Source organism: Haliotis rubra, unplaced genomic scaffold (genome assembly GCF_003918875.1).
Source record: "Haliotis rubra isolate DU_JTF1 unplaced genomic scaffold, ASM391887v1 Scf29, whole genome shotgun sequence".
NCBI lineage: Eukaryota > Metazoa > Mollusca > Gastropoda > Lepetellida > Haliotidae > Haliotis > Haliotis rubra.
The window spans coordinates 1110816-1137376 of NW_025766957.1; the positions used below are offsets into that span (position 1 = coordinate 1110816).

At 41.5% G+C, this 26561-nt stretch overlaps 1 protein-coding gene, 1 long non-coding RNA gene and 1 pseudogene across 2 annotated transcripts in view; 2 read left to right on the forward strand and 1 right to left on the reverse strand.

The window, feature by feature from the left end:
- LOC124281785 (RNA polymerase-associated protein CTR9 homolog) overlaps nt 1–26561 on the forward strand; it is a 48422-nt gene that overhangs the window by 9890 nt on the left and 11971 nt on the right. Inside the window, 3 exon segments of the mRNA XM_046717762.1 lie at nt 3257–3345; nt 10668–10853; nt 11772–11859. Coding sequence (XP_046573718.1) covers nt 3257–3345; nt 10668–10853; nt 11772–11859 — 363 coding nt within the window.
- LOC124281786 lies at nt 933–11031 on the reverse strand. Its single transcript, XR_006899979.1, has 3 exons — nt 11011–11031; nt 8303–8305; nt 933–1181 (listed from the first exon to the last, which is right to left on the reverse strand). It is a non-coding gene; the product is annotated as an uncharacterized LOC124281786 (long non-coding RNA).
- LOC124281898 lies at nt 20077–20211 on the forward strand (annotated as a pseudogene).

Sequence of the window (26561 nt, forward strand, 5' to 3'; positions counted from 1 at the left end):
CAGCATGCTCCACTAATTGCCCACGTGACTACCTTGAATGATCATTTTCTTTCTTGTCGCACGACTGTGTGGACATTAGGGACATTATTTCACCTTAACATCATGGGGTAAACTGATAATCAGTCAAGGAAAGTTTGTGCTCAATACAAGACAAATTATTCATCCCTCGACCCTCACTTGTTTTGCAGTGACTGTATTGGACAATGTAACTGGAACAAACGATGTGGCAAGTATAATTCACTAAAAGATGAGGATTTTAAGGCCTACCTTCGTGTTTGCTCCCGGAGAATCGCCGATAGGGACAGGAAATCAACAGAGTCGGATCCCACTCCCGCCAAGCGTATCAAGTTACAGCAACAGAAAATCGTACCTTCACGCAAGAGAGCGACGTCTGTGGTTCAAGAGGATTTTATGGACGCTTCATCAGTTTCTTACTTATCTGAGGACGTTCGGCATCTATTACGTACTCATCAATCACCTCCGTCAGATCACTCGCGGGTGGTTGTGATCAATAATTCTTTGTTGCCTGTCCCATCTACACTACCAGGGGACCTTAGATCGACACTATCATCATCCAGATCATACTCCGGTAGGCGGGAGATTGCAGATCTTCGCCACGAATTGGACCATCCTCAAAGATCCGTACGTCACCAACCTGCTACTTCACGGCGATCAGCTACCCGTTATTGGCAGTCCATCTCTGATGTCGCATCCAGCTCATCGCTCATATCCTGTGGACCAGCTTCAGACTCTGCAATTCACAATAGGTACGCTATTAGACAAACTTGCGATAGAGCTCCGAGCTCCATTGCCCGTCACTCCAGGATTCTACTCCCACATCTTCTTCGTTCCAAAGAAAAATTCCAACAAACTCCGGCTCATCTTCAATATGAAGTTGTTCAATGCCCGATTCCTGCTTCCACCGCCTCACTTCAGGATGGTGTCGATCAACCTTCTACGCGCCATCTTGAAGAAGGGAGACTTCCTCATCAGCCTAGATCTTCAGAATGCTTATCTTCACGTTCCGATACAAATTCAGAACACCGGAAGTACCTTCGCTTTGTGTTCAACGGGAATCACTACCAATGGAAAGTCCTACCATTTGGAATTTCCACGGCCCCAAGGCTTTTTACCTGAATTACCAAGCCCATAATGAGCTTCCTCCACTTTCAAGGGATCACCTTCGAAAGCTACATAGACAATTGCATCCAGGCTCAACAGGATCCGATCGTATTACTAAGAAACTCAAGGGTACTACGTTAGCTACCTACTTAGGGGCCATTAACTTGGTTTTGGCTACCACCATGGGCACGAAGATTTCCACTGTTCCCAAGTTGCAGAGTCTACTACGCTCCTATAGACTCTCTGACCAATCCAGGAAGTTTAGACCTCTTTCCTGGGATCTGTCCGTTGTCCTTCATCATATGATTTCTACAGATTATGAACCTTTAGAAGACAAGGACCCTCGAACAAGTGACATTCAAGACATTCTTCCTGGTAAACTACCGCTGCTCTTATATCTGAACTGCATGCGCTTGATGTCAATCGTGTGTGGTTCGAGCGGAAGAAGCATGGCAAAGCTTTCCTGGATCTCGGCTGGGACTTCATTGCGAAAAACTAACTGCCAGGGCAACCGGACCGGATGTTTACCATTCCCCCCGTTGTCCACCATTCTTGGGCCTGATGGTAATGAAGATTTGACACTCTGCCCTGTTAGGGCTCTACACGTTTACCTTGCTGCCTACCAAGGATCGTTGATGGCTATAGAAGCGCCTCTTCATACCCTTGTCGAACAGTTCAAGAACTGAGGTTTCCTGGACCACATTGGCCTTCTGGATGCGTGCCACGATCCTGCGTGCCTACACCTTTGCCGGGTTGCCTCCTCCAGCCGCTTCCAATCCTCATGACACTCGTGCACTAGCCTCGACGATGGCCCTCCATAGCAACTGCTCCTTGACCGCTATCATGGAAGGTTGCTTCTGGCGTTCTGATACAGTCTTCTCTTCACATTACCTGTGAGACCTGTCTGTCACGGATGTCCAGGGACGCAGATGAGGGACGGTTCCGCATTCGCGTTACTGCTTCCTTGTATATACTCAGTTGAACTGGATCTCAACCTTTTGTTCTCATTATATGGGTTTAAGAACTACTTCACTTGGCCTCCATACCAAGGCATCGGAATATGGCCACCTAGCATGGCCCTACGGACCTGAGGCACAATCAGTATGACGATGCAGAGGTGTTCGACATTTACGGAGCAATTACGTCAGTGAAGTGTGACACTCCCCCGAATTCCAGTGGATTTCGTTGCGTTCTGCCTCCAAAGTTGCCGGGCACATCCTTTGACTAAGCTTAGGCAAAGGAATGAGGGTCAATTTGATGCTGCCCGGAACTGAATGTTAAACCTTGGAGATGCCGAGTTGTGTTTCTCTTTCACCCGCCTCGGTCGGTGTCTGGGGGGCCTTCTTGAAGCAGGAGCTGGCCCGATTCTAGACTTTAATTACGGGGGTACCTTGTAAATCGTGGTGATGCGAGGCTTACTTGCCGTGTTGCGTCCCTTGTCTTGTACAAGGTTGTGGCCGAACACCACATCGCTCGGGAGCACCCATCTCCCTGGGAGTCGTTGTGCTTAGTAAGCCCAGGGGTTCCGGAGAACCCACTACAAGCATAGGAGTTGCGTGCATGCGTAACAGGCCTCCCTTCTACATCGCTATCTTACGGTTGTCATCAGTCCACACAGCTCCAAGACCAGCTGTTCGCACTGTCCAGAGAGAAGGGTAATCTGCGGCCCGCCGTCCAACCGTGGGATAAGTGCAAGTCGTGAGATAGGATAAGTTTAAAAATTTGGAAATTTTAATATAAGTTGTATATTTATATACTTATCCTATCTCACGCGATGGATGCCCGCCTGGCCTCCCCACTACTCAGATTACAACGTTGGCTCCAAGATGAGAATGATCATTCAAGGTAGTCACGTGGGCAATTAGTGGAGCATGCTGCAAGCTTTATTAGGAACTCGGAAGCTAATTAAGGAGAGCAGCATGGAGTGCAAGGGCGAATGGACAAGGAGGCCTATGGAAAAAAGTTTACAGCCATTCCACTAAAAGTCGAAGCAAGAGAGAGAGGTGCAAGTCGTGAGATAGGATAAATATATAAATATACAATTTATATTAAAATTTCCAATTTCTGAATATATAGCAAACTCATTGATTTCAACTTTGCATTTTATCACTATGTTGTGCGTTTCTTTTGACAGGTTATTTGCGACTGGGCTGCATGGCTCGAGACAGAGGTCAGATCTACGAGGCATCAGATTGGTTTAAGGAAGCCTTACAGATTAATCAGGTGAATGACCCAGTGTAAATGCATTTTCATCTCAGTTCCAGCAGGTTTTGATGTTGATTCTACAGATTAATTAGGTGACAGTGAATGGCACAAATATTATTATCCCCCGCAAAGCGTTTTGCAGGGGGTATTAAAATGGACTCCGTCTGTGCGTGCGTGTGTCCATCCGTGCACATTTGTCTTTTCCGGAGCAAAACTCTAAAACCGTTCAATATTTCTTCACCAAACTTGGCACATACATGGATCTGGTGGTGTACTGGTTCCTTTTGGTAGTTTTGGAATTCTGAATTAAATATATTTTTCCTTATCCTGACTCATGCTCTTTTGCTTGTCTTCTTCTTCTTGCGAACATAGTGGAACACTTGTATCTCCTTATTTGAAGCTCCCTTCAAAATAAAATCACTAATTGGTACTCACCACGAGTTGCTCCCCTTTGTTTCCCCTGGCGGGAAAGGTGTCGCCACCCTCTGGCCATGTGCTTCACTCTCTCCTTCTTCGCCCAGTGAGCAGGATGTGAGAGCGCCTCGTGTCTCCTTACACACCATATCCTTTGATAATCTCTTAGTTTTTACCTCTCATAGGTTTCTATAGAGGTATAGCTAGTATCCTTTACTATTTGTATTGATTAATTATCGATTTCTACTGTTTATTCACGGTATTCGTGATTGTTCAGCTAGCTTTACGCTGATGAAAATCTGTACGATTTGTAGATTACGCTTTTTCTGCCTCCGATCCACATGTAATATGCCCTAGTTGTTCTACTGCGTGTGCGCTTAATTCACGCTTGCAGTTACTGCATTAATTTATCTCATTCTGCATTTAATAAATATCATCTTTTGTGCCTTTAAGACGCTGCAGATAGATCACGCAAACAAGGGCAAAACATGGCAGAGAGTCCAGATATTCCATCCAGTCAGCTGCTAGCGATCGAATCTCTCCCGCCTGGTGTTCTGCTAGAGACCCTTCGGTAGAGGAACGCGGGACGCAGTCCGCTACTCGAAGAAACGACCGCCTCCCCAGACATCCCGGCCATTGCAGACCAAGTCTAAGAGGGCCTCATCGCCGCCTCAACGCAGATTGAGGACACTCCAGGGCAGCGCAGACTTCCAAAGGGAAATTCCACGAAGACAGCAAGAACTTTCAGCCGAGATCGCTCCAGCAGCAGAATTGGGCCTCTACGATGATCAGCCGATAATCATCCCCGACTTACGCAGAAGAAGCGACCGTGTCAGCGACTGTGACTTCTGCAGAGATCACCATGCAGCCTGATGCTCTCTACACCGACGCCAGACGCCATTGATGTGAACCCCATCGCAGAAAAGATTTAATTTAATTTCGGCACAGATCATCCCAGAAGACATGATGCGCAGATTATGAACATCATGGAGGACCACTACAAACCGCGCAAGCAGGGTCCGAAGTTTTCGGGAAGGCTCCAACGAGACAGCACCCCAGAGGCACCCCCGCCAACGAAAGCAGCCAAGACGATGTCACCTTTCAAGGAAGTCCCGCACCACCTTGACGAAGGACCTAGATGTACAGCTCTTCGCGAAGGCCTTCGCGAAGGCGGAGAGATCATCACCATCTTCGATTTCATCTCTAGATATGGACTCAGACCATCAGACATCACGGAGGCCTTCGCGAAGGTCATATCATCGATCCCCCGACCGACGAATGAAGCTTCGCTAAGGCATTCGCGAAGGACATATGATTCCAGATCCTCATCATCTAGAAGAACATCGAGGGACTGCCGAAGAGCTTCGCAAGCTATCAACATTCACCTCACAAGTCTCCGAAGATCATCCCATAGACGATCTCCACTTCGCTTCATCACCAGGTCGATCACCCGCCAGATCTCCACATAGAGCGGCGACAAGTCAACTAGATCGCCACAAACCTCATCAGATATACAGACAGCTACACGCAGTCCCTAAGAGCATCTACAATTTGTTAATGATGATGGTTTTGAGGATGATGGAGGAATCATATTTTCTGATGCAGAGATACGGTATTGATGGTCAATAACCTAGATCTCACATCACCATCTAAAAGTGGCAATACAGCGCAGACGATTTGATGAAGGAAGATGATCCAGATGCAATCACTCTACCCCGATCGACCCGATTATGCAGTGCCACAGAATCTAGATGCAGCTTTCCAGAAAGCTACGAAAGTTCAGACACCACATCTGCCCAACTTTCAAGCCAAGAAGTTCTCCACGATAACATGGACTCCTTCTACAAGGCCCAGGACATCGATGAGAACTATAAGATCATCAGCTTATGTAAAGAACAAGATTTACAAGATGGATGATCGCAAGTTGGCTCATATAGAAACCATGACGAGACGATGTTCTTTGGGTTAAATAGATCTAGGACGATCAATGAGACTCTTATTACTAGATTCCGGATTCCACGACGGAAGATGATAGAATGATTTATTCTGCCTTACTTATGCAAAAGAAAGATCAGCAGTTTTAACGGATCATCTTACATCTGTTTCAGCAGCACTGACCTTAGCTCGTCCGTCAAGGCCTCCTCGCCTCCTGTAATTGGGGAGAACTTTACAGCCCCACTTTATACAGCCCCGTGGTCGACAACATCCATCTTTGACGGAGAAATCGACAAAGTCGCCAAGGAAGTCTCTAAGGATTCCAGGGAAGTCCTTATGATTAGATCGATGGACACACTAGCCAGCCGCCATTCGCCAGACTTCACAAAGATACTCAGGCAGATCTAAGTTCACGGGCCTACAAAGAGCAAGAGACAGGAAGATAGCCAGCTCTAGAGGTAAGATTCTTTCGTCGCCCATATGGCAACTATAGAGGAGGATCAGGAAGAGGCAGGACACCCAGAGGTTCCCGCAATTATAGACGCTGAAACACAGGTTCGAACGACTGGAGTCTTCCACCCCAGCCGCTCCAGTACAGCCAGCTCAAGTGGGTGGACGCTTCCAACTACACTGGGAAAACTGGGGAATATTGCAAGACCCTTACGCCTCCAACATTCTTCAACACGGATTTCAGATCCCTCTACAGGCTAAGCCTCCGCTGACAATCAAACCCCCAAGTTCGATTTACAAGCGCAACAACTACCAAAGATAAGAGAGGCTGTTTCATCACTCCTATCCAAACAGGCCATAGAAGTAATAGATCAAGCAAACGCCGAACCAGGTTTCTACTCCCCAGTTTTCCTAGTTCCCAAGAAAACTCCACGGAGAAATACAGACTCATCTACAACATGAGCTTTTTCAACAAGAACTATCTACGAAACCATCGGGTTTCAAGATGATACATTTACCCTCAGTTACGCCAGATGATTCGGCCCTATGGACTACATGGGCAGCATAGATCTACAGGATGCCTACCTGCACATCCCCATTCATCCCGATTCCAGGAAATACCTACGATTTACTCTAGAAGGGCTACATTACCAGTGGAAAGTAATTCCCATTCGAATATCATCAGCCCCTGGCTATTCACGAGGATAACTAAACCGATTATCAAATTTCTACATCGGGCAAGGGCTACGCGAGCGCTTTACCTCGACGACGTGGATACAAGTAGATCAAGATCCACCGCGCCTCAAACTACAGTTAAATTACATCATAAAGCTACTAACACAACTAGGTTGGTTAGTAAACTTACGCAAGTCGGACCTAGTACCATCGCGCAAGACCTGCAGTTCCTAGGTATTCGATTCATCACAAATCGCAACCGTGATTATGGTACCAGAAGACCGCTATTCAAGATACAGCAGACCATTCCACCAGCTCTACTCTCTCCGCTACTACTCGCGACAATGGCAGAGCCTACTAGGTCTTCTCACATCAGCCCAAGACATGACTGTCACAGGCAGATTACAGTTACGCCCCTACAGGTCTCATCAACGACATCTCAACGATGTACAACCATTCAGTCTACCACCAAACATCTCAGACCGCATCTACTATGGTGGACCAAGAAATCGAATGTCTGCGAAGGGATTTGTTTAGCAGAGCAGGAATACAAAACCCATCTGTATGTAGACGCTGTTACTCCAAGGTTGGGGAGCTCATCTCACCAACCACACGATATCAGGATTATGGAATCAGCAAGAATGCAAACTCCATATAAACAGTCTAGAAATGAAAGCTGTAATCAACGCCATTCTACATTGGAGCACATTTCTACAAAAAAATGCTACTTAATGATCCATACAGACAATTCGACAGTGGCGTTTCTACATAAACAAGCAAGGCTCAACGAGATCGATGAACCTTTTGAACCTAAGCTTTCAACTGTTCGATTTAATACAAGATCTAAATCTACATGTCAGAGCAGTGCACATTCCCGAGCCAGAAATATACTAGCAGACGCTTCTCTCGCCTCATCTACCATCACCGACAGAGTGGATGATCAACAGGGAAATTTTGCACAGATAATCAAGCAATTAGGAGCCGCTAATAGACCTATTATTCGCCACGCCGATTCAACAATCAGCTACCGACATTCGTGGTCACCAGTCCCAGACCCCAAGCTTGGGCAACGGATTTAAGTCTATCATGGAAGGCCTCAACGCGACGCTTCCGCCAGCCAGCAATAATACCTCAAGTATTACAGAAAATCAGACAAACACAGAGCCTACAACTCACTTTGGTCGCTACTCTACTGGTCGGGCCAGAACGTGGTTTCCCATACTAATTCAAGAAATCGGTCAACCAACACTGGAGCTACCCAAGCGCCAAAACCTGTTAATTCATCCTCACACCAAACAAGTGCACGGAAACCCAGCAATGTTCCAACTACACGTATGGACTGTATACAAATGTGTTTAAACAAGAGAGGATATTCTGCCAGGGCGGCAAAAGCAGTCACGCTTTGCCTTTACGCTACTCAACTCGAACTTGTAATGACGACAAGTGGCACAGTTTCAAAATTATGCAACAAAGAAAGGGTTTACAGCAAGAGAGGCTTCACAACCTCAAGTGGCAGACTATTTGTGTTACCTACCAAAACAAACATTTAAAAGGTTCAACGATATCAACATATCTTGCCGCTTTAGTTCTGTAATCACCATGAGAACGGGTGTCAAATTGACAAGATCTCCAGAGTTACTGGCCTTACTACGAAGCCCGATTGAGGACCAAAAGCGAAGTTCCACTTCCAGCTTGGGATCTGAATGTAGTGTTACAACACCTCACGAAAGTGAGGTCTATGAACCTTTGGAATCGACAAACTTTGAATTTCTCTCACAGAAAACACTGTTTCTGCTATCGCTAGCCACAGCAGCAAGAATGTCTGAAATTCACGCCTGGATTACGAGAGGATACAGTTTGATGACAATCATAACACAGCACTCCTCGGATTAAGATGGGATTTCATCGCGAAAAATCAACTGCCAGGTCAACCAGACAGATTATTCCACATCCCGGCGCTTATCCTCTATTCTCGATCACAAGATACACAAGACCTATCACTGTGTCCGTAAGAGCCAAAGTTTATTTTACGATTCCATCCAAAACAAGGAGAAGATTTCTCAAACGCTTATTCATCCCCTTATCGCCTACTTAATCAAACAGAAGTGTCACGGACCACAATATCTATTTGGATAAGGACTGTCATTCTCCGCGGCCTACAAGGCAGCAGGCTTGGACCCACCAACAGCATCAAATCCACATGAGATCAGGGCACTGGCCTCTACCCTCGCCTCTACACGGTAACTGTTCCTTGAACACGATTATGGAAGGATGCTATTGGAAATCTAACATGGTATTTGCTAATCACTACCTGAGAGACATCACTACAGAAGATGTCTCTGGCATTCACCATTTCGACCACTGGTCCTCGCCAGCAACTGACAGTCCCTCAGAGGGCTTAAAATATTATCCTCACAAGATTAATATGTATTTTATACATACTCATCTAGCTTATAACTCCCACGGAGTTTTAGGGCTATGTATATATGTTCAGCTTAAGTATTCAACCTTAAGCATATACTTTGGTATAGTCAATTTCAGTGCCTCTATCAGAGTCACCTATATATATATATATAATTTATATGTATTGTTCAATATATTCATAATGTAATTCCCTTTAATGGCTTTATATAACCTATGGTTTTCTTTATACAGGAAACATCCTAAATCTAAGCCTTCATGAAGTTCCGTGAGGGGATATTACAGTATATCTATACAAAATCACTAATTATAAATCCAAAGTATTCTGTTACCCACCTCCGCCTGTAGGATGCTACAAGCAAAAGAGCATGAGTCAGGATAAGGAAAAATATGTAATTTTTAGAGTAAAATTGATATTTTATACTTATCCTGACTCATGAGGTTAGCCCTCCCATCCATCCCCCCCACATAACACTTTGGATTTCCTGTAAATTCAAGTGTTGGGCTCGCTAAATCAGGAGAGAGTGGAGCACATGGCCAGAGGGTGGCTTACACCTTTCCCGCCAGGGGAAACAAAGGGGAGCAACTCGTGGTGAGTACCAATTAGTGATTTTATTTTGAAGGGAGCTTCAAATAAGGAGATACAAGTGTTCCACTATGTTCAAGCAAGAAGAAGAAGACAAGCAAAAGAGCATGAGTCAGGATAAGTATAAAATATCAATTTTACTCTAAAAAAATTACATTTAACACCTAAATATTTGACATAATCATAACTCGTAGACATAATCATGAAGAGTATTTTGCCATTGCGGGGGATATTGATGACTTTGTCTTCTTGTTTCATTTTCATTTCATTAGTTCCAGTTTTGGTATTGATTCTAAAACAGTCATGAAGTTTAAACATGTTGGAACTAAAACTACATGGTGCTCTTTTTGTAATAGTTGATCATCCACAGTATTTTCAGTATTTACATGTTTAACTTATACTTGCCTCTGAAAGATAGCAGCAGTTGTATGCAGCTTAACATACACGTGAAGATCAGGGTTAGAAATGATCTTCAGTAACCCATGCTTGTCTGATGGGATCAGGTGGTCAGACTTGCTGACTTGGTTGACACATGTAATCGTATCCCAGTTGTGTAGATCGATGCTCATGCTGTTGACCACTGGTCCAGACTCGATTATTTACAGACCACCGCCATATAGCTTGAATATTGCTGAGTGTGGCGTTAAACAAGAAAACAACCAAATATACATCTGAACAAGAATCTGAAACATGTGATACAAGTACGGTTGTGATCAAGAATCAGAAACAAGTACGGTTGTGATGAATTATTTTATGAAGTAGTGCTTTTTGAAAGAGATGCTGTGTGGAGTAGATGGACATGATTACTGACTTGGTTTATTCCCTGATGTTGATAGTAAGAACTGTTAATCTCATTCAGGATCATCCTGATGCTTGGTCGTTGATCGGCAACCTCCATTTGGCGAAACAAGAGTGGGGTCCTGGACAGAAGAAGTTTGAGCGTATCCTGCAACGTCCTGGTACAAAGGATGATGCCTACTCTCTGATCGCCCTTGGCAACGTGTGGTTGCAGACTCTTCATCAACCGATGAGAGATAAGGAGAAGGTAGGACCCATAACCTTAACATAGTGTTTAGATCGCCTGTAACTCTTCCTTGTCACTGAAGACCTGTGATGATCCGTGTTAGAATTGATTTTCAGTAGCCCATGCTTGTCTTAAGAAGCGATCAGAATCGGGTGGTCAGACTCTCTGACTTGGAGACCGCCTCCGTGGTGTAGTGGTTAGAGCGTCTGCCCGGAGAGCTGAAGGTGGCGGGTTCGATCCCTGACCGCGTCATACCAAAAGATGTTAAAATATGGTACTTGTTGGTCCCTGCCTGGCGCTTGGCATTAATGGGTACAGCAAGGACTGGTCGGCTCAGAGTCAGTATAATGTGTCTGAGTGGGGTGTTCATGCTTCACTGCTGCATGGTATCTCAGTGGGCAAGCACTATAAAACCAGCTTCAGTCTGGGCTAGTACAAGCAGCCGCACATACACATACACACGCATGCACGTCGTCATATGAGCGAAATATTCTCAAGCACGACGTTAAACCCAATTTCACCTCACCTCACCTCACCTCTGACTTGGTTGACACGTCAATTCTAATTGTGTAGAGCGATGATTATGTTGTTGATCAGTGGCTTGTCTGGCCCAGACTTGATTATTTACAGACCGCTGCCATATAGCTGGAATATTGCTGAGTACAGCGTTAAACAACCAACCAACCAGCCTTGTCATTGATTAGGGTGGTTCAGGACTTGGTGTATGCTTGTCGTAAGAGATGACAAAGTGACCTGGTTTATTACATGTAACTGCATTTCAAGTACATGGATTAAATTAATAATGCTCATGATGTCAATCACTGGCTCATGTGGTCTGAATGACCACTAACATAAAGCTGGAATAATACCCCACTGTCCAAGATATGCTATGTACATGATGTCACTACGGAACTGAAACTCAATCTATGTTGACTCCAGGAAAAGCGGCACCAAGACCGAGCACTGGCGATGTACAAGCAAGTCATGAGGAATGACGCTCGCAACATCTGGGCTGCTAATGGCATTGGTGAGTAGCACTGCATGTATCTCCATATTCCTCATGAGAATAATGCTGGTGGGCCTTGTCTGATTTGGGCCTTATCTGTTGAAGAAGAAGGTCATTTTACGAGAGAAAGAGTGAGTTCCCAGAACAATTGTTGTTTTTTCGTGTTCAATACATACGGTCCAAATGCACTTTATGATGTACCATTTTTACGACACAGACTGTCTTAATCTAACTCTTTAATCCAACCTTGAGGTTTCCTCCACCTGACGCCGAAGACCCGGGTTCAAATCCCCACATGGGTACAATGTGTGAAGCCCATTTCTGGTGTTCCCCTCCGTGATGTTGCTGGAATATTGCTAAAAGCAGCATAAAACCAAACTCAGTCAGTCAGTCCTCCACCTGACATCAATAAATTGTCAGGTTCTGATACTATAATGTCACAAATTTATAGATTTAGTTAAAAGGGAACCTAAATAAGTGTCCTAAATCTGGAAGGATCCGAGGCCTGGAAAATATATGGAAAAAGATGCAGCCATGTGATACAGAAATCAGAGTACAATACAGAATCGGCCTAGGTTCACTGTATTAAATGGGTATGTAATGAGTTGTGACCTGAATGACTGTGTCAGAGTACCCTGTCCACATTGATCATTTGCTCATGCTATCAACCAGTGGTGTCTCTTGCACGTCTGGTCAATACTTGGTTATGCACAGACTACAAGATATGTTGTAGCATTGTGATGAGGGGTATACAGGGTCTTAGGCAGCCCATGTTTTAGAACCGAACGAGGAATGCATAAAACCCTGTATACCCCAAATCATAATGCTACAGTGAATTTATCTTAAAACAAACTGAAATTCAATCATATATTAAAATTCTTATATTGACATGGTACTAACTGGTCGATCTGAACCACTGGTTCACAGTTCACTGACTGCCATGGATGCATGCTTTTTCCATGGGGCGGCGTATAAATGATTTATTCTCTCTCACAAACATTTATACCCTGCTTGGGCGATGTATAGCATGCACCGGGCATACATGGTGTTCAAGGTCATGTGAAACAATCAGGGATGGACTTTCTTCTTAGGATAATGATATTGTTGGCCTGCAGTGTAAGACAACCACCTCAACATCTTTCACTCACGCATTGAAGGAGATGATTCCATGTATGTGAACATGTCTGTTGCATTCATTTACCAGTTTCTGAATTATGTATATTGTAAACCAAGACAAATGAAAGACATAACTATTTATTGACAGAACATGATTTATTTGTCAAACAATATTTGTACCCACAAAACAAATCTGAAATATAGCACTATGTATTGAAATAGGGATGATTCCATACTTTGGCTGTCCTCTTAAACACAGACGTCTTCCCAGTAGCACAACCAGAGTCTCAGACGTTATATTGCAGACTCCACATATAAATATAAATATAAATATAATAGCACTGTTTACATGGAAGGTTGTCATACTTTGGGATGTCCTTTGAACCCCTGGGGTCGGTGTTCATACAGACTTCATATGTAGTATAACTTATTCAGGTGATAGGACTCTTGGTATTTCACATCTGAAATATCCCAGACAGGAACTCTTCACACTGTTTGGCAGCAACTACAGCTTTGACAGATCTGGGTTTCCTGGTCCTGTGTCTTTTGTTGGAAAACCACTTTCGTACTTGAGAAAGGATAATTCCCCCCTTGTTGGCCATGTCTTCAGCTTCTGTTCGAGTGGGATAGGGATTGTTGAGATGCTCGTGGTACCACTTCTCCATCAAGATGATTGATTCAGGACTGAGGTTTCTGCTGGCCATCATCTTGCATTGGTTCTGCAGGATGTTCAGACTTTTATCGATGCTTGTGAACACCAGGTGCAGTTGATCATTGTATCTGTTTGTCAGCCAATTGTGATAGTCCGTTGGGAAGAATCCATCTTGTAAACACTGCTGATGTTCCTTCTGAATAGATGAGGAATGGAAGGCAAGGAAGCTGGATAGTTCCTTTACCTCTGTTGGGAACCTTGACTTGAGTGACTCAAGTCTGTCCTCAAGAGCTGATTGAAGATCAAGGGAAAGACTGTTTTTAGTCTTTGTCTCTGGATCTGTTCCAAAGGTCTTGGAGATAGTGTCATCCAAAGCTTTACCAGTGTCAGGCTTGGGGCAAGACTGCAGTTTGAAGTCAAGTGGACGAGTCTCTGTGATTGGACTGTTGTCCACTGATCTTGGAAGTTGCAGTGGGGGTGTCACTCCTTGAGCTGGTGGACTCTGGGTGGTAGGAAATAACATTTGCTTGAATGCAACTGAGTATGTACTTGTCCTTGGTTGTGTGGGAGGTAGTACGGCTGGTATGCTGGAAAACCCAACAGGATGAGTTGAGGTTACAAAGGATGGACTTGGTGGCAGGAAGCATGGACTCGGTGGTGGGAAGGATGGACTCGGTGGCAGGAATGATGGACATGGTGGTATATTGTAGCTGGAACCTGTGCAGGTACCTGGTCCGAAGCTGGGAGTGTAGTACATGGCAGAACAGGAAGGGAAGAAGCTGTAGGGACTGGAGATGCAGGTTGGGTGGCGGTAGGACGGGGATGACATCGGGTGGAGGCTGGAGAGAGTTGGCACATGATGGTTTGTATCAGGCACTGGTATTGTCAGGGATGGCACTGCACGTCTCTTGGGGAGAGGAGTTGATGTGTGCTGAGGAGCTCCTGAAATAGACATTATGATATTTACTGTAATCACAGCTATAGATCTGGCATAGACATCAAACAAGGACTATTTGAAGAATTGAAACTATCATTTTTTAGCACAATTTGGTATTCAGGAACTGGATGTGGTGCTATGTGCAACAAGTGGAGAGAATTCAGCTTACCAATGCTAGAAGTGATTGTGGCTTCATCAACAGGAATAATGTCGTCAGCCATCTTGGATTTGAGAACAGCTCAGTGTTCTGGTTCTGAAGTAACTGGCTAGTGGGTGACTCAGTGAGTGAGATGTGCTCACCTTCCATCTGTACACTTATATACTCTACTCACCTCTCTGGCTTCATCACCTTCAGCTTCACTGGCTGCAAGGTCTCTTTGATCCATGGCTTCCCTTAAAACTACACATTGATTAGCTGTGACCAAGCTTATATCTTGGGTATTACTAGCAGTATATTGAATAAACTCAATCAGTGATTTCTGATTGGCTGTTGGTCAGGTTTAACAGACCAGAGGCCACACTCACCTCTTGTTTTAGTTGATGCTTAACAATGTTGTTAGAGGTGATAGGTGTTGTGATAGTGTTTAAAACAAATGCAGAAGAACCAATCACAGAGACATGGGATCAAAGGGATTAATGCAGGTGTGATTAATCAGAAACAAGCACAGGTGTTTTTGTACCTCAGCTGCTGTGTTGGTTAGATTAAGGAAATCTGGATTCTTTCCTTATCATGTTAAATTTAGCCTCTACCATGTTTACAGCCTAATTATATTTATCTTTGGATAGCTAATTGAGTTGATACGTAATACTTTAATATTGTAAGTTTTGCCACTACTATAGTGTTTTTTGGTTGCTGTCTTGTTTTCAACCTTAGAATTTGCCCCCTGCATAAAACCTTGCTTGATAAGAACAATACTGGTAACTTTATATCTTCATCCAATTTGAAGTAGCTTGTGCTGCTCAACATGGTAACTCTTCAGATAGGAAGTCAAGTTAACCAGTGTACATTGTATATGCGATATGTAAAGTGTATACTATCAAGAAAAAACCAATATATTCATGCCTAACAACCAGGGCCTAGATTTTCGAAGCTCTCTTTGCGCTAAGATAGTCGTAAGTTAATGTTAATGTGTGGCACTTAAGACTATCTTAGTGCTTAGATTGCTTCGAAAATGTTGGCCCAGACAACCAGCTGTTTGTGTTAAAATAGCAGATATGTTTTCACCTTTATTAATTTGTTCTAATATCTATTTCCTTTACATTGTTGTACAATCACAGTATAAAACAATGCATATATGAGTTGTGCTCATGTAAATACCTTAAAACACAGACATTGCTCTTAATATCAAACAGATTAACATTTTACAGGTTATTCTAGAATACAGGCTTTGACTACCATTTGATCAGGCCTAAAAGAAATATGTGGTGGTTCCGATTACCCAACTGACCCTTGAATTCTGGTGCCTATCCTATTTTTTAAGCGGTATGAATAAAATAAGATTTCAGATACCTTGGTGTTTCCCTGGCACCAGTCTGATAAAGAAAGTTGATATGATGGCTGCAAGCTTGATTGAATAAACAATCACACATTGATAAATGTGCTATTAGTTCGTACATTACTTCTAAAAAAATGTATTAAAAAAATCCAACCTACCTACCCTAAATTTTAGAGAGGTATAACCACAAGGTTTTTTTTATATTTGGCCTCACCATCATGCATCTGTTTTGTTGTTCAATGTGTAGACATTATCATAAGCAACTAAACTCGGAAATAGTCAACTATGCAAACTTGGAGTACCTTCATCATTTCATTTCTGTATCATGTAAGTGTTCATTGTATATGTGGACGTACCTCAGTAATGCATTGTAATAATTTATTCAAGATTTCCTTCAATATTCTTTATATTAAGTTTGTCAAAATCATGTGTGGGCAGATTGCTCCACTTCACCACAAACTCTCCTTGAAATGAAAGATAGTTGTAAGAGATATAGTCTCCCTAAAACTGTCTCCTAATTGTTTTCCCTTTTGTTTTAACTGTGCTTTTGATCACGAAAAGTATTTTCAAAATTACACCACCCACAGATTGGAAAAACAGCTGATTGCAATGTCCAGCTATTTTATGAGGCAAATACACACTTAATGTTAATTTCAGTGTATGAAAAAGTACTGGAATTCAGTATCCTCGAGTCATCTGTTTTCGTTCAACATCTGTTTTCGGTTCGCCTTTTGCGTGTTCATTTCTCGCGGTTATTAGCGAGATATTACGTCACCAGACAGGTTAATTTTATCAGGATGTCGACTGCTTCAGCTCTGACTAACAAAATGCTTCGTGTGAAATTTAGTAAGGTACATGATTGCAAACACATATAAATGTTACGTTTTAGAACCGAGTTTACTAATGCATAAATTTTCATGTAATCAAAATGCTATATCTAAAATATCGTCAGCTCCACCGTTTCAGTATAGCATCGTCTGCTTGTTTATGGTATGACGTATCATTATCACATGACATATCACGTGGCGTTGCCGTCGTAAAAAAATATATATTGAAACTGGATAGGGTCATCTCTTATTACGATTTTCCAAAATACTCATTTAATTTTCGGAACTGCAATGAATATTTCTGTGTCATGGGCCAAGTGTACTCATCCTGCTTGCTGTCATTGGGTCCATCTCAAGCTGTGCACCTCCGTATGTGTAGTGAGATCTTCTGATGAGATTTGGTGCCTTTGTCAGCGCGAACCGCAGGAATGAAACATGCCTGGACATGTGATATAAATAGCAAAGTCTTATCATGATTAACTTTTTGACATGAAGTTATTACGACCATAGTTTCTAATAATTATTATTGGAACTATTACAAATATTCATTTTGGACTGGATGTTTATCAACTTTATATTATTTAACTATCAGCATAGCACGAATACTGCTATTACATTTCTGTTTTACGGAGAACCAATGAAGTGAACGAAAACAGATGACGTCACTTCCGCATTCAGGATCTTTGCGTAGCGAACTATGAGGCCTGCTGTGCGGTTGAAACACGAGGTTAATCCGTCAGATATTTGAATATGAATAACAAACAAACGAGGTAGGTTTGCTTATTATCGATTTATTCATGCAATTTATGTTACGTTGGTCAACAATCCTTACATGACCGAAAACCGAATACACAAGGATACAACAATACAGTTGAATTCATAAAAGTCTTGTCTAATTGTTATTCTTCACCAATGTTGTCATGACCAAACTAGTGCACAACACGGGGCGGTGGGGTAGCCTAATGGTTAAAGTTTTGGCTCGTCACGCCGAAGACCCAGGTTCGAATCCCCACATGGGTACAATGTGTGAAGCCCATTTCTGGTGTCCCCCGCCGTGATATTGCTAGAATATTGCTAAAAGAGGCGTAAAACCAAACTCAGTCAGTCAGTCAGTAGTGCACAACACAACAAGCTTAAAATACTACTACCATCATTCCCATAACTTAAAGGTCACATGCAACGTAAAACACAACTTTGCAGATTCTGATACCTTTCGGTATGGACTTACCAAAACAAATCATCAAAAATGCAAATTCAACTTATAAAGTTGAAAAATAACGTGATGAAAAAAAACGCGCGAAATTGGAGTTCAAACGTTTCACTAATTTTCCCCCGACTTTTCTGGGGAAAACGGGTTTCAACAGCTGGGCTGCGCTTATAGCACGTGCGCAGTGAAGTAGGTTCGCGCAGCACGGAAGCGGTTGTCCGGTGAATGCTCGGCGAAGGCTTTGGTGTGAGCTATTTTTCTAACGTTTTGTTGATATCTCACAGGCGTGAGCTTTATATATGTTATGACAGTAAATTAACTGTTTATATAATTTCATTTGTCTTTTTCACCACACGTTCTTCTTACCGAGTCACTTTCTCAGTTCGATACTTAAAAGCAATGCCATTATTTAGTGTTGACAGAATTTCCAACTGTGATATAGATATGTCGTTGTCACAGACTAAACTCAATGTCTTGTTTTATTGACACCTGTGTGTCGGCCTGCCTGTCTGCTAATGACAATATTCAATACACAGCTGTTATCACTGACCACATGCAATTTGAACTTAACACCAATCAGGCTATACACCATAAACAAAAAGGATTGATTTATGGCCCGAGTTCGGTCTCTGTCACATTATGTAATTACACAGACAGGCAGGTGTGATACTTGAACACATGACATGTTATGATGTCTGTTGATTGCAAAATGTTATACACAAAAAATGAGCATGTATTTACAAAACCCAACATCTCTATATATACACACACAATGAGCCGTGAGGGCATCTGCAAATGAACCAGCAGTTACACTTGAGTGCACACCCACCCGCTCTGACTGGGTTCGGTATCCCGGCTGCTTCGTTTCTTGGGAAGTAAACTGAAGTAGACAATATTGCACTTTTGATTTGCGATTGTACGCTTATAATTTTGTTTATATGTTTTTTCATAACCAGCAATGTATATTATATGTCATGAATAAGTGATAATTGTGTTTTAATTATGTTTGATTTTTTTGGTTGCATGTGACCTTTAAGATGCACAGTTAAATATTGTGAAGGGAAGTAACTGCATGCTATATTAGATCTCATTATTCATGGTGTTACAGCATTTCTCTACCAGGATTGTTTTGAAATAAATGTTGATCTATATTGATTTCAAGAATACATGACAACTGTTTCAGTAACATCAATAGTTACAAATATTCTAAGAGTGTTTTTACTTGGAACTAGTTTGTTCTTAATCTATGTAAGATATACAAAATGGAATATATCCAAGTCATGCATAATCACAACTTGTGTTATTTTGCCAAGACCGCTTACGGCACTGTCATTGTTCGCAATGTATTGCTTTTCTTTTGGTTCATAGAAAATATCCTTTGCATGTTTCAACTCATTCAATTAAATGACATGTTGTTATTTTAATTTGTTGATATTGAACAAAATATATTAATTAACAGATATTCATATTTGATACTATATATTGGCAAAACATCATACTCACCTCCTAGTGTATATGTTGCAGCCCTAGTTATTATCAAAACATACATTATGTCAGAAAACAGTTTTTATGGAAGAATTTTAAACTCTTGTGTATATCAGCAAGAGTTACACAACTTCATGTTAGAGTTATCTCCCTTTAGTTTGGAAAATTGCTACCTTTATATATTTAGCAATTCATTTTAAATTTTGTTTAACTCTATCATATCGTGTGGGGAGCCTTTGTAATGTTATCGTAAAGTAGTGAAAACAGTACCATGATTTGTTGTTTTTTTTCCGACAAATTATGCAAATGTTGCTGTTTGTAGTGTACCGATTTGAGACACCAAGTATCCACAGACCAGGGGATATTCCTAATTGCCTCACATTCAGGTTCAAATATGAATACAAGTTGTGTATATATCCAAATATGATTGTCAACAATCAGGATAGACCCTTTATTGAATAGTTGCTAAGAGTAGACAATTCATTGCGCTTAAACTGGATGTGTCATTTACTGAATATTTGGTCATACTTTTAGGGATCATTTCTACAGTATGCATCGCCATGACTTCAGGTAAAACTGACAGTCTACCAAACCACGAGGACGATAGTCTTCAATATTAGGACTGCAAGGTATAAGTATTGATACTGAGTGATGTTGGGGTTACCTGTTGGGCTGTCCTGAGATTTTTCATGGATGTTTTTTTTTGAGAATATATGTAATTATTACCATATCAGTCAAAGCCTGTTTATATATGAAAGCAAAAGTAAATGCTAGTTATTCTGCATGCTTGATGAAGTGTGGTGCAGCATGTGCTAGGAATTTTTGTGCAATATTGTCAAACTGTATCCCAGAGATAAGAAGACATCGTGGAAGGTTCAATGATTTATTTTCAGCCAACATAATATATCAGTTATACATCACAACTATAGCACTAGTTGAAAGGAATGTATCATTCACCATACAATCTTATCAAAATACACCAATTTCATCATGATAGTGTCGGTATGAGCCGCTTGTCCTCACAACCTGTAGCACTTGTAGTGGGTCTATGTGTGTAGCACTTGGTAATGTATCACAGTTGAATATTGACACAGTAAAGGCAGTGTCATCAAGTTCATGGTCTTTTCATCATCACAGCATGCGGATCTCATGCTAGTTGATACTCAAAGTTGTCCATATTGTTGAGAATAAGCTATGCTTGAGGATTTGATTAAGAACTTGGCCTGGTGTTTCCTCTTGGCGATCTCGGTGAGGGATCGGGTGTTGCAGTTGCGAATACGCTTGTTGGCAAACCACTTCCTGACCTGCTCAGTGGTGACATCTCCAGATCGGGACAAGGCTTCAATGACAGTAGCAGATGGGTAGGGATGATCTTGATGGGAGTGGTACCAGGTCTCCATCAGTTTGATGGCACGTCGCGAGAGTGGAGCTCGACGACGAATACCAGAGGTGATATCCCGGTCTCGCTTCTCCAACACAGACTTGTCCTCTAGAAGCTGCAGGCTCCTCTCTACTCTGTCCATGACCTGGAAGCAAAACATGACTAGGTTTAAAAAGACATCAGTTGTATCATCTAAAATGTTTTCGGGCGTGAGTGAGTTTAGTTTTACGCTGCACTCAGCTTTATTCCAGCTATATGGCAGCGGTCTTTAAATAATTGAGTCTGAACCAGACAATCCAGTGATCAACAGCATCGATCAACCAAATAGGGATGTGATGAGTCATGACATATGGCAATTAAGTCAGTGAGCCTGACCGACCTGTTCTAAGGATAAGTAAGGGTTACTGAATTCTATTCTAACCCGGATCTTCACAGGTCATTCTAGAAGAGGATTGGATGTTTATGTTCTTCATACCTGATGTCTTTGTTGGTCAAACTGGTTGTTGAGCCAGTCCCTGTAGTCTTGAGTACACCCTGATGACAACATCTGGACACGTTCTATCTCGATGCTGGCAGAGTGATGGCGGAACAAGCTGGACAGCTCCTTCACTTGATGTTCAGCACATGGTTCAATGCGACGAAACCTGCAAATAGCGAACCGTGAGATGGAGGATATATGACTTTATTCTAGGACATTCAGGTTATTTTTTTGGACATCATTTTATATGGAAGACATTAATCCAGCATTTCAAAATGTTGATGATGATGTGCCATTAACATACCTTGCAAGAATGGACATTTCTCGTGATGCGACATCTTGTTGCTGACTCGGCATCATGGTCTGGAAGAGGCTGCTGGGAATTAGCGAGGTGGAACTGCATTCTGAAGCTATCATCTGGCGGAGGTCTGAGAAGAAGGGTTGATGGGGTATCTGGGTGGAGCAGGGTGAGATCTGGAGGTCTTGACGAGGTGTTGGAGTCACTGATGGTAGCGTGAACTGGGTAGCAGGTTTGGAAAGTTGCTGGTATGGAGGTGAGACTGGATCACTCAGGAACAGCAGGGTCTGGTCAGTTCTGTAGTCTGTCATCAGGTCATGACTGGGGTAGGTTGGGGATGCTGATTGCTGGCCGAAGATTGAAGCTAAAATAACAAAACATTTTATGATAAACATGATGAACTATTTATTGAATCATTTGGTCGGTTAATGCACAGCATTAAACTGAACATGGTCTAAAATATGTATGATTTAGAGGGTGCCGAGTTTGAAATACTCTACAGCAAATTGTGTAGACATGGTGTATTAACAGCTATATATGTGAATCTTGTTGAAACTTGGTTCAGTTTAGTGGATTAAGAATGAACTGAAATGTAGTGGATGATTGATACAATGACCAAGTCTCACCTTCTGAGGATGTTGGAAGTTCCAGCAGATTGTTGACAGTGAGAGCAGCAGGAGAAAACACATCACTGGGTACAAAAGCCATCTTGTATTGGATATGTTCCTTTTGCTGTGATACTTGAGAACTGACTTGAGCTTGTAGTAGCAAGAACTGATGACACTTTGGTTTGTGGTGGCTTTTATACACCTGACAAGGATTTGTTGTTTTTGTCTTCACTCTCTGTATATTCTTTGATCTTGTAAGTGTTGTGTTCAATAGAGATGTTGATTCATCTTTGATTAGCTTGATGTTAATTGTTATCCAGATGACCACCGAAGCCAGTTGTGTTTAATTTGTGCAGGTGATGTTGTTTTAAGGGATTAATTCATTTGCCCATGGAGTTGGTGTTGATTGAGAAGACTTTGTGAAAACACTGGTCAGAATGGCTTCTGCTCAATCAGACTCTCAAGAACTATGTTGGTTTAATGGATTAAGTATAACTGTGTTGATAGCTTGATACAGTGAATACTATCATCAAGGATAGTGTGCTTAAGATCTGTGGAATTTGGATAACTGAAATGTGTCTGTAGAATATAATGTTTGATAACTTGTATTCTTTTGGATAAAAAGAAATCATTAAGCTGTCAAATTATTCCTTTTAAGGCCTGAACATTAAAGTTATTTACGAAATAATTTTAGATATTCCAATAGCATGCATACTTTGAAAAAGTTGATTTTTACTGCTGTTGGTATTTCTACCAAGAGAATGAACCACAGTTGATTGCATTTGGCACCAAACAATGATTTCATGTCAAATATTTTTAAAGTACATGTATGTTTAATAAGTCATATCTGAATACAGTGTTGGCAAGAAGTGGTATTTTTGTGTTAGGAATCACAACAGTTGATAATCAACCAACAAATGATGATAGTTTTCTTGCTATCTTGTCCCCTGGGGAAATATATGAAAACCATAACAGACACAGAATTTTCCCATTGTTTTATGATTTCATGTACACTCTACTTTGTGACATAATTTTCAGTATATATACTGGCAATATATTCGCTCTTAACTCAGTCTCCAAAAACAAGGAAATACAGACTGAACTGATGCTGCCGTCTGTGTGAAAGGTGTATGGAGCTCTATGTGGTGTATTGTCCAAGCAAGATTGATCTTCAGAGTTCTTTATTAGACGTGTTAGAGGTCAGCCTACTCCTAAACCATTCAAATGATTATGTTGATGAGTCAGGCTTATGTAATCTTTGTGCGAAGTCAAACCAAACACTTATATTTTTACATGCTATACTGGTACTTCTTTTAGCAACATTCAAACAATATGATGGCGGGGGACACCAGAAATGGGCTTCACACATTGTACCCATGTGGGGTATCAAACACAGGTCCTGGCATGCTGAGCAAACACTTTTACCACAAGGCTACCCCACCTCCCCGTTGTATTTATGTTTGTGGGTTAGCGACATTGTAACAGGGAGTTTTTTGGTTTAATCATATTTTTATTTCGCCAAAGCAGAAACCTGGATAGGCGAACAAGCCCAGTGGCTTATATTAACACCGCTCCAGTACATTGTTCAAATCGCTGGATACATAAATGAAATTATTGACAACAAATGAATAATACAATAACAGATATATGATTGAGTAACATATATGTTTGTTGTGGTGTTGCTTATGCCTAGCAACGAAATGGGCTGCCGCATTTCACTATTAGTTGAGCATGTCACTCTTAGTTGAGTTATTCAATGCGCCGTTACCATATGAAGTAGTTTTAACATCGTATCCTTGAATATAAAAATACACAGTTGTTCTTAAATTTTTATAGTTCCGACATGTGAAAAGGTAGTGAATAACATCTGCGTTATAATAACCACATGAACACCTGGGTGTGTCTGATATATGTCGATTATATCTGTCTGCATTTAGATCACTACAGCTGAGCTTGAGGCGACATTGAATGATTTGACAAAATCTAGTTCCAAAATTCATATCAAAGTAATTGTGAGTTTCTGTTGTGTTTATCAAGCTTTTAAATTGATTCAGGAAAATAACGTCAACAGCTCCATCGGGCAATAAATTCCTCGACATAATCACGCTTGGTAAAAATGTTTGATAATATCTTTGCGTTCTACAATTAATAGTTTGGATGGAAGTACTATTTCTAAGATTATAGTTACTTTGTTCAAGTACTCTACCTGGTACAAGATCGTTCAGATAATCAGGAGTCAGACGATGATACATTTTATAGAAATTTATGAGTTTAGAGTGATGTCGTCTTTCTTTCAGTGTGCTATAATTAGTTTCCCTGTATATTTTATCGTGACTGGTGCCACGAACCACACAGCTTAAAGTTCTTAAGGCGTCGAAATGTAAATTTTCCAGTAAAATCGCCTGTTCAATCGTACAATTATCCCATATATGACAGCAGTAATCAAAAAGTGGTAAGATAAAGGAGTTGTATAAAGTATTAAGCGTTTTCCGAGATAAACGATGAAATACACAATGCCATTTTACAAAGTGATGAAATGTAACATATGTTATATTTGGGATTACACTTTCTTAGTAAAGTACAGATTCTAGTACTTTTTGAGTTGAGTCCCATCGAACAAATGTATTGAGTATTTACAAAAGTTCAAGCATACTTGTACGCAATAGATCATCAATATCATCGATATACATCGAACATCGATATACATGTTACTAGAATCTGTACTTTACTAAGAGAGATAAACGATATTTAAAACTTCTCAGACAATTGATCATTGGACTAATTTTGTTTTTCATGTCACCTATATGAACTTTCCAAGAACAATCGGTTTGAAGTGTTATACCTAAGTGTTTATGGTTATCCACTTTAAGTGAGTGAGTGAGTTTAGTTTTACGCCGCACTCAGCAATATTCCAGCTATATGGCGGCGGTCTGTAAATAATCGAGTCTGGACCAGACAATCCAGTGATCAACAGTATGAGCATCGATCTGCGCAATTGGGAACCGATGGCATGTGTCAACCAAGTCAGCGAAACTGACCACCCGATCCCGTTAGTCGCCTCTTACGACAAGATAGTCGCCTTTTTATGGCAAGCACATGGGTTGCTGAAGACCTATTCTACCCCGGATCTTCACGGGTCTATCCACTTTAATAATTTCACCATTCATGAATAAGTTTGGTCTGACATAGATTTGCGTTTTTCGAGTGAAAGTCACACTCTCAGTCTTACTAGGATTAAAGCTAACTTGCCACTTTTTAGCCCAATCTGAAATTTTTGCCAAATCATTGTTTATAATTGCGTCCACTGTAATATGATCATCTATTATAGCATATATATCAATGTATCATCCGCAAAAACATGGATGTTACTATCTATACCTCCACAATGTCATTAATATAGATGATGAACAAAAGCGGTCCTAAAACAGAACCTTGGGGCACGCCAGCTTCCATAAATTTAATATTTGAACTGTATCCATTTATTACCACTCTCTGCATTCTACTATCTAGATAACTTTCAAACCATTCCAAGAGTTCACCCCTTTATACCGTAAGCATGAAGTTTATGAATAATGCCCCTATGCCAAATTCTATCAAAGGCTTTACTTATATTGCAAAATATGGCTCTAATTTCCTTTCCTTGATCTACTGCACCTGCGATGAAGTTATAAAGATAAGTTAATTGATTTACTGTAGAATCGCTAGGCATAAATGTAGATTGTAAGTTTGACAGAATATTGTTATCTCTAAAGAAGTTGAAGACGTATTTTAAAACGCATTTTTCCAAAAGCCTTAGCGACACAGCTAGTTAGCGCAATTGACCTATTGTTTGAACAGTTGTGCTCATCGCCTTTCTAATGTAGCGGAATTATGGAGGCTAGTTTCCAAGATGAAGGGAAAGTTTTATTGCGAATGGAGATGTTAAACAACTTAGCTAACAATGGCGTTAGAGAGACTGAAGATAATTTCAATACAATGTTTCCAATGCCATCTACCGCCTCTGTGGTGTAGTGGTTAGAGCGTCCGTCCGGGAGAGCGGAAGGTCGCGGGTTCGATCCCCTGACCGCGTCTTACCAAAAAGACGTTAAAATATGGTACTTGTTGGTCCCTGCCTGGCGCTCGGCATTAATGGGTACAACAAGGACTGGTCGGCTCGGAGTCAGTATAATGTGTCTGAGTGGGGTATTCATGCTTCACTGTGGCATGGTATCTCAGTGGGCTAGCACTATAAAACCAGC